This window comes from Agrilus planipennis, unplaced genomic scaffold (assembly GCF_000699045.2).
Source record: "Agrilus planipennis isolate EAB-ADULT unplaced genomic scaffold, Apla_2.0 scaffold51, whole genome shotgun sequence".
Classification (NCBI taxonomy): Eukaryota; Metazoa; Arthropoda; class Insecta; order Coleoptera; family Buprestidae; genus Agrilus; species Agrilus planipennis.
The window spans coordinates 616,653-625,779 of record NW_020438915.1 but is presented as its reverse complement, the minus strand read 5'-3'; the positions used below and the strand labels follow the sequence as shown (position 1 = coordinate 625,779).

General features: G+C 31.9%; 2 protein-coding genes across 2 annotated transcripts; one reads left to right on the top strand and one right to left on the bottom strand.

The window, feature by feature from the left end:
• The first annotated feature begins 882 nt into the window (after positions 1-882).
• LOC108733017 (protein RCC2 homolog) lies at positions 883-3,280 on the top strand. The gene is made up of 5 exons (XM_018464037.1): positions 883-1,336; positions 1,569-1,895; positions 1,960-2,298; positions 2,481-2,795; positions 2,894-3,280. Exons 1-5 carry the CDS (start codon positions 998-1,000, stop codon positions 3,026-3,028), a joined length of 1,455 nt encoding a protein of 484 aa, XP_018319539.1. The 5' UTR covers positions 883-997; the 3' UTR covers positions 3,029-3,280.
• A 97-nt stretch (positions 3,281-3,377) lies between these two features.
• LOC108733013 (cGMP-dependent 3',5'-cyclic phosphodiesterase) lies at positions 3,378-9,100 on the bottom strand. The gene is made up of 11 exons (XM_018464032.1): positions 9,003-9,100; positions 8,536-8,792; positions 7,368-7,644; positions 6,921-7,307; positions 6,355-6,677; positions 5,945-6,258; positions 5,540-5,717; positions 5,344-5,475; positions 4,883-4,969; positions 4,621-4,793; positions 3,378-4,549 (listed from the first exon to the last, which is right to left on the bottom strand). Exons 2-11 carry the CDS (start codon positions 8,749-8,751, stop codon positions 4,318-4,320), a joined length of 2,319 nt encoding a protein of 772 aa, XP_018319534.1. The 5' UTR covers positions 8,752-8,792; positions 9,003-9,100; the 3' UTR covers positions 3,378-4,317.
• Between the last annotated feature and the right edge of the window lie 27 nt (positions 9,101-9,127).

The following is a 9,127-nucleotide window of genomic DNA, read 5'->3' as shown; positions in this document are numbered from 1 at the left end:
TCGGCGTCGCCATGTTCTAACGCTAATCGAGCTAAAGTTAGAAGATGGGCAATATTGTCTTCTATGTCAGATTTTGTTATTTCTGATATTACCGGTTCTTTATTTCCGGTATCGTTATTATTTATAATGTTATTGGCACACAAAAGAATTGTAAAAGGCAAGGAAATATTGAAATCATGGCCGTAGTTTCTCCTTAACTTAAGAATTTCAGGATTTTTTTCTTTTGCATTAAACATTGATTTGTTTAAAATCAATTGTTTAAAAACCGAGGGAAATCTACGTAATAATAACTGACTATATACAAGTCGTTTTAAGGACAATATATAGGAATTATTCATACTAAAATTTTTTTGAAAAGGAAAATGAAAAAGTCACTTAAGGTTTTTGACAGAACAAAAATCTATTATTTATAACCCTTAAAATAGATCTCTTTACAAAATGTGTATGCCATATAAAACTTTGTAACATCGCCCTCCCTGCTTCATTTTTATTAAAGGTGGTTGTACCTGCATATTGCTTGGGAAATGTAAAATAGGACAAACGCAAGATTGTCGAAAAATAGNTTTAAATAAGATCAAAAAGTAAATGATTTAGTTCTAACAAGTAAAATTACAAGTCTTAGATGTATTGTTTTTAATTTTTATTCAAGCCAGACAATGGACAATTTGGTTTTACATAAATAATTTGTTTTCATACTTTAAATACATCAATTACAACAATAACGTTTTTTCTCAGTTTCAAGAAAAGGGACGTTTACAATTACACACCCTGTATCAATTTATTAACAACAAACTTTTAAATAGGATATTAATTTTTTGAAAATGCTGCATAATTAACACTTAAAATTAGTATAACAAAAACAATATATTAAGCTGTATAATACCTTTTAAATAATTAGATATTTGAAAACAACAGTTTAACGCCCAGCGCTCACACACCTGAGTTTAGTGCAGTGTAATTAAATAGCTTTTTAGTTTGTTTAATTAGATAAAAAAAAATGTCTAGCAAACGTAAACGAGCACCAGCCAAAAGGTCAAACGTAAAGCGTGGCAAAAAAAAGGAAGAGAGTGATTTTGATTCGGATTTAACCGATGACAGTGAAAACGATTGTAATCAGCAAGACGAAATTTTAATTGCGGGTCATGGGGATATTTTGGACGATGCTGCTCCTCCACTGCCAGAAGAACTTTTAAAGACCCTCATTAAACCCGCAGGGCAAATGATTATTTTTGGTTTAACTAATTGGGAACTGACTGGTCGACGTGAAAAAGCTAACAAAATCGGTAAAGGACAAGATGGTACTCTCTTTAGTCCTCATCGCTTCACTGATTTGAGGGTATGATATTAAAAATTTTCTGTAATAATTTTCAAAATTTAAAAAAGTACCTAGGTAATTAAAAATGAAGTCTAATCTTCATTATTCAAAGAAGCTACTGATTGAATAGGAAAACTATATTTCTATTGCAAACACTCATTAATGAATTGACTTGTAGCACTTTGGACTTACAATGATTTGTGTAATAATATATTTTATTGCTTTAATCCATAATGTCAATCCATAACTAAAGGTTCGTTTGGTGGTCAGTGGTTGTGTTTCTGCACATACTGTCATTGTCAGAGAAGATGGTAAACCTATGACATTTGGTCGTAACCAGTATGGTCAACTTGGAATTAACAACACAACTACCACAGATGTTCCAGTCCTAGTTGAGGCACTCAAAGACATGAACATAATTGGGGCTGCTTGTGGTCGAAATCATACTTTATTCCTTACTGACACAGGCACTGTCTATGCTTGTGGAGACAACAGATCAGGCCAATGTGGAGTTGGAAATGCTCAGGCTACCATATTAACGCCAACTCGAATTAACTACAGAGGAGCACCTATTGTTAAAGTAAAGCTTTTTGCTATCGATGGAAAAGTCTGTATTTTTAATAAAAATTATTATTTAAATTTAGGTTGGTTGTGGAGCTGATTTTTCTGTAATACTTGACATTAAAGGCGGTTTGCACACCTTTGGACTGCCAGAATATGGTCAATTGGGCCACAACACTGATGGAAAATATTTTAAAACAAGTACAAGACTATGTTTTCATTATGAAACTAGTCCAAAACGTATTGTACTTTACATTGAAAAAAGCAAGGATGGACATGTGTCTCCTGTAGATGTTTCTGAAATTGTTGATTTTAGTTGTGGACAAAACCACACTGTAGCAATTGATAGTAAAAAGAGAGCTTTTTCATGGGGTTTTGGTGGTTTTGGACGTTTGGGGCATGCAGAACCCAAAGATGAATATGTAAGTTAAAAAATACATACAATAAGTTTGCAATACTGCAATGAAAAGTATGAAATGCGGATGAATGCTATGTTCATAGTCTTTATTGTTCCTATTTCTTTTATGTCCATAGGTTTTTGAGCCATTTGTAATGTACAAATGGAGCACAACCGATAACTTTTGAAAATTTCAGTCATTTTCAGGTCCCACGACTGATAAAATACTTCGACAGTCAATCACGGGGTCTTCGGTCCGTCACTTGCGGTTCCACGTTCAGTTTGGCGGTTACCGACATCGGGGGTTTGTTCCTTTTCGGGCAAAATAAACGTTCTGGAGAGGCTAACATGTATCCAAAACCTGTACAAGACTTGACAGGATGGAATATACATTGCATGGCAGCTGGCCAGACTTCAACCATAATAGCAGCTGATGACAGCATCATCGCTTGGGGAGCTTCGCCCACTTATGGGGAATTGGGTCTTGGTACTTTCCAGAAGTCGAGTTCGACACCCAAAGAGGTAAGATCTATTTTTGGCTTTATATCTTAATTTTTGCCGAATACGTGACATTAATCTGAGTAAATTTTTTTTTATTAAAATTGTTAATTTTTTGTCAGGTGTCTCGTTTAAACGGCATAAAAGTGTTAGGGCTCACAATGGGCTTATCTCACACTATACTGATTGCTCAAAATAATACTGATGAGCAAAAGCAAAAGCTGGAATCCTTCGAGCTGTTTGAGCCAAAGGCTTAATAAGGTCCTTTTGTCTTTAAATGGTTGTTCAGTAATAAAATTGGAAAAGGGAAAGAAAAAAGATAACAATAATTGTAATAAAGAAATCATCGTGTTTCAGACTGTCCTGTCGTTGCATTTACACTTTTGTCCTTTGTATTTTCTGCGATTCAGTATTTTTTACTATTTATTACTTATTATAAAAATAGTACATTTACTTATGTTTCACACACTTTTTTGTATTTTTTCTTTTAATAAACGTTTTTTACGTAACGTAGAAAGTAAAATTATTTCCCCTTTAATTAAGTTTTAAATAAGATCAAAAAGTAAATGATTTAGTTCTAACAAGTAAAATTACAAGTCTTAGATGTATTGTTTTTAATTTTTATTCAAGCCAGACAATGGACAATTTGGTTTTACATAAATAATTTGTTTTCATACTTTAAATACATCAATTACAACAATAACGTTTTTTCTCAGTTTCAAGAAAAGGGACGTTTACAATTACACACCCTGTATCAATTTATTAACAACAAACTTTTAAATAGGATATTAATTTTTTGAAAATGCTGCATAATTAACACTTAAAATTAGTATAACAAAAACAATATATTAAGCTGTATTTTAACAAGAATACTTTAATAAATTTTTTAGCTTAAAAAAACAACTATTTTTATGTTACACATTATTTTGGCTTAAAGGAGAAAACAAAACTGTCTTTTATTGCAATGATCGTGTCTTTTAGTACGGATGTAAATATTATTACCATTGAACATTTATACATATAGTACTTAGCATTTAAACAATTATTGTTCCACCCTGTTGCAATATGCATCTTCTAATTAGTTGATAAATTTGTAGATTCCAAAATTCATATAATTTTCAAAAACATTTTTGATATGTAGCATCTTGCTGCTCAGTATATACTATAGGATTGTGGTAGTAATTTCGTGAATACGACGAAGACAAGTGAGAGTTAAGGAGATCTTCCCTCCTAATTTCCCCTTACGCGCTCGCCCTATTCCGTCAATGCTACATACATACACCTACTTAAAAAAAAAAGAATGCACAGCTATCAACCGTTCGATCTGGTAAACTTGGTCTTGAGCAGCACGACTTATTACCATTGATGACAACGTGAAATTATTATTTTGCTCGTTACCAGTGTTTAATGTTACACATTATTGGCAACTTCTGCAAAATTCTGTTTAGTTAAAAAATAAAAAATATATTTCCAATTCAGAAAATAGACAAATATTACATAAATTCAACAAAAACCAAACAAACACAATAAATATACATGATAGGTGTCAAACTTGCTCTTCTTCTTCCTCCTCTTCTTCTTCTACCTCTGGTTCATTTTTCTTCTTTATTGCCTCAAATACTTCAGCATTAAAGCCAGCCATCGTCAAGACTTCTAATGAAGTTTTTCCTTCTAAAGCATATTTACCGAAAACTTGTTTGGACACTTCCCAATACTCTGTGTTAGCTTCCATCGTTTCTAAAAGCACTGATGCGCCGGGGAATAAGTTAGCTAATACTCTATAAAACAATAAATTTAAATTTAATTAATTTTAATTCTTATTAGAATGAGATCAATATTTTTTATTTACGTAAATACTGGGACGCAAACGTGTTCCAGAAAATCTACTTGAGAATCGGCAATAGATGCCTTTTCTCTATCCATCATCTCCATTGGTTTTCTGCCCATATTCTTTTCCATATCACCTTGAGTGAAGAATTCTGTATAAATCAGTTCAGCAACGCTTCTCACTACGCCACATTCCTGAAAAAAAAATAAAAATGAAATTAAAAATAATTTGGAATATTATGTAATTTAATTTGTGGTGAAATAAATAAATTCTTTAGATTTACTTTTGTTTGATCGGACAGGTCACTGGCAGTCATTAAAAGACTCAAGAAGAGACTCTTGTCTTTATCACTTTCTAAATCAATGCCCCTCTGAAAAAAATAACAATTTTAGTAAAATTTTCTTTTGACTTTCAATTACTAGAACTTAAGCTTGCCTAGTTTCATAATGAAAGAAAATTTTAAGTAAAAGTATGCGTAATACAAGTTCATTGTAGCAATCTACGTAATTATTTATTTTTATATGTATGATCCTACGAAAAATTATTTTCTAACTATTCTTGTGAAAACTCATCATAATTTGATAAGTTTTATTTTTGAATTGTATTACCTATAATTGCTCTATGTGTTCAGTTCAAATACTGAATAAGATTAAATCACAAATTCATATTTCAACAAATCACCAAACAAGTAACTATAAAACTTGTTGTATCAGATTATTCTTAGAAATAATGATAAAAACTCACTTCTGCCATTTCCTGTTGTTTCGGCAGCAAATCAAAATGGGTAGCCAAATCTGTAGCCAAAATGAGATCCCTTATCAGATCGAGACATTTGACGTAATCCGATTGTTCAAGGGACTCTATAAAATTACAGTCCTAAAACAAATATGAAACCATTATTTTACTGTCAATTGATAAATATAAATAATTTAAGCGTTACCGTTGTATTAAGTATGCATAATGTTTGAGAAAGATGATGATGTTCCATCACTGAACCCTCGCTAGAATATAAGCTGGCTAAAAGACTGTTAGACTGAATTTGGAATGAATTCGTGGTGCCTCGATGATCAATATCATGACAAAGGCAAGACGTTATTAAAGCTAATGCTTCCAAATCTCTGTTAAAAACATTTCCTCGTTGTTTAAAATTAGTTAAACAAATAAGATAATGTAAGAATATGGGCTTTCATGGCCGGAATCCAAAGGAGAATTAGGACTCGGGCGAATGGGCCGTGATACAAATAAATCGTTGAAAACGTTTTAACCTAACCGTTCGTTTAAATCATGGTACATCGGCCCGAATCTTAAGATAGTGTTGGATAAGATTGGCAAGGGGAAAACTTACGTTAAATAATTCTTCTCCAAAAGATCGAAATTTTTGATACAGAGATATGAAAAGTGGGCGGTGGAAAATGCATGGGTCCAATTGTGGTAGGGTGGGTCCCGATACGCTTTTTGAACTAATAACAAGAATCTCACGAGCAAATCTTTCTTTATTCGAAATGCATTTATTAAATTGAGGTCTTCGTACATTTTCACCACAAAACATACGGTCTCGCCGTAGGGAATTTCTCTGGGTGAGAAACGAAATTCCAGATAACGAGGATGGTGGTGAGATTTGCCACAGATTAAAACATTTATTACGTCGCATGCATTCACCTGAAAATAGTTAAAGAATTAAATTGCACCTGATATTAGTCATGACGGTTGCCCTAACATTTAAGATGTTTTTCTGCACATAACAGTAAACCTTACCTTCATATGATATATCATTAGTTCATTGGACAGCTTACTCCTCATTTGTGCGTCCTGTATCTTTTTGTAAACTAATGAGTGCATGATAGAAAGTCCACAGTAGATGCTGAAGGCCATTGCAACTTCTTCATCAAAGCAATCATAATCCCCACCCATTTTATTACAAAGTTCTGCTACTCCAATAATTCCCCTGTCGTCTTTAATAGGAAAGCACAAAATGTTTCTTGTACGAAAACCAGTACATTTGTCCACCCCCTTGTAGAACAGAGGATGTTTATAAGCATCCTTGATGTTTAATATTTTTCCTGTAGCTGCCACATGACCTATAAAAAACAATAAAGTAATAACTAAGAGTCAACCTTTTCAACTCACACGGAACTATGTTCAGGTGGTGCGTATATCTACCCTTAAAATATATATGTCTATTAATCTAAAGATTTAAAATTAATACCAAATACTAAGATCTATTATTCCATAGTTGTAATAAAATGATACGGTTTTTCAAGACTGAATAGTCCAAAATTTTTAAGTGGCAATGTGATTTTTTTTGGTACAATTCAACTTACCAGCTATTCCTTGGTCTTTAGCAATTTTCACTTCCTTGCTAATCTCGTCTGCTTTATGACCATCGAACACTTTGGCAACTAAATGCATGTGATCGGGATCTAATAGAAATAGCGAACACCTTTCAGAGTTTGTTATTCTTCTAGCTTCGGTCATTATTTCCCTAAGTAACTCATTAATGTTGCCCAAGTGTGAGAACAACTTCCTGGCCACCATAAGAAGCGATTGGCACTGTCTCTTTAATCGGGCTTCTTCTTCGGACGACGCGGTATTCATCATAATGGTCAGACAGTATCGAAAGACCTCATGTACCAACGCGGTGACAATATACTCATCTCTTTTGCACCTCACTAAGCAAGTTAACAAAGCAATCTTTCTGGGATTAGATTCTAATATAAAACAAAATAAATAGTTCATATTTTCAAGTACAATAGTAACGATGTCGTTACCGTTTATGCCCTTTTCGAAAACTGGAACAATAAATATATCTGCCTCCTTCTTTTTATTAATTTTCTCCACGTTTTGTTGTAAAAAATATTCCAGGAATTTAGTATTGGATAGGATAGTTTCTTTAGTCAGCATTACTTCTTTAAACATGGGATGAGACAATGGTATCCTTATGATGGTTTCTAAATACTCTTTTCCTATAACCTGCACGATTCCCTCTTGAGAATCGTAATGAATCCATATTAAAAATACGCATTTCGATAACGTTTCTTCTTTTAACTAAAATGTACACCATACACAATATATTTTTTTCAAGTAATAAATTTAGTATCATTCATGTACTTTTTAATATAATAGCATAACAGCTAAATCAATTGTTGGAGATTAAAAAAAATATTTTTGTGAATTCGAATTGGATTATATCTGTTATCATACCTTTTAATATAGGTATACCTACTACACCACATGCGTACCATTTCAAGTATACTTTTAATTTTCTTTTGCTTTGTGTAAACATTTTTTAGAATTCATAAGTCAATTAAAAATTTTAAATGTAAAATAAAACAATTTTCTTTTGTGTTAAGCAAAAGGAGAATAATATGTATTATTCATGATAACAACATTAAAATCAAATAAATTACTGCAGTTTTTTGGGAATAAGTCACGTTGATCACGATGCTTTCAGGTTTTTAATTAAGCATTTTCATTCAAATCGCGTGTTATTCTTAATAAAAAATGCATCATTAAAATTCAATATGAGAAAAGGTTTGACAACAAATCAATAAGAACGAATAATCAATACGAAAGAGCGAAATTTAAAGCAATGTTAAATGTTGAAACTTATTTTGTAGGATGATCATGTTTATGAATAAATTGATTCAATTTATTAGAGACACGCATATATAATTGATTAAAGATAAACATGCATTTAATCAACAAGTAAACAAATATTATACTTATATACACATACAGTAGAAAGAACAAAATTAAACAAAATAGCATCCCATAGGTGTATAGCAAAAACACAAAAATACTTTTAAACTAATCATAATAAATTAACGATTGTAAATCAAAGTCAACAAACATTATTATGAAATGAAATAAGAGTGATAATCAAGTAACATAAAGAAATCAAGTAAAGGTTGATTTTAATGTAAACCCTGTACTTACATATTTATTAATTTTAAATTCCAAAGCTTGTGTGTTTCCATCATGAAGTGATTCACATAAATTCAATATTGCCCCTGGATCATTAGCTTCCAGTATAATTGTAGGGGGTTGATCAGGATCATATCGAGGAGGGTCACTTTTTCTACAGTAAGGGGGTGGAGGTAGCAAATTTGGCACTGGTCTACGAGTTACTTTAAAAGGTGTACACTCATCCATAATTATCGTCAATTATCACATGGAGTTAAAAGATTTTGGGCCTGAAGTCAATCAAAAGATTAGATAAATTTATCAAAACTGTTATCGTGATCAGTTAAAACGTAGAATACGAAAGGAGACGTGGGATAATTAGACCATTGAAGGATACTTTTAATTTACACATTAATATTCAGTCACGAACAATTTTATTAACGATATCAAAACATTCTGACACCAAATAAATAAAATAATTAGGGTTATGTTATTATTACCATAAATAGTTGAAATTATTCAAAATATACTTGACGTTAGTAGCATAATTGTGGTAAAATATCAAAACTGTATTACATAACAATAGCTAAAGAAGCTCTTGCTGCTGATATGAACGCAATATGTT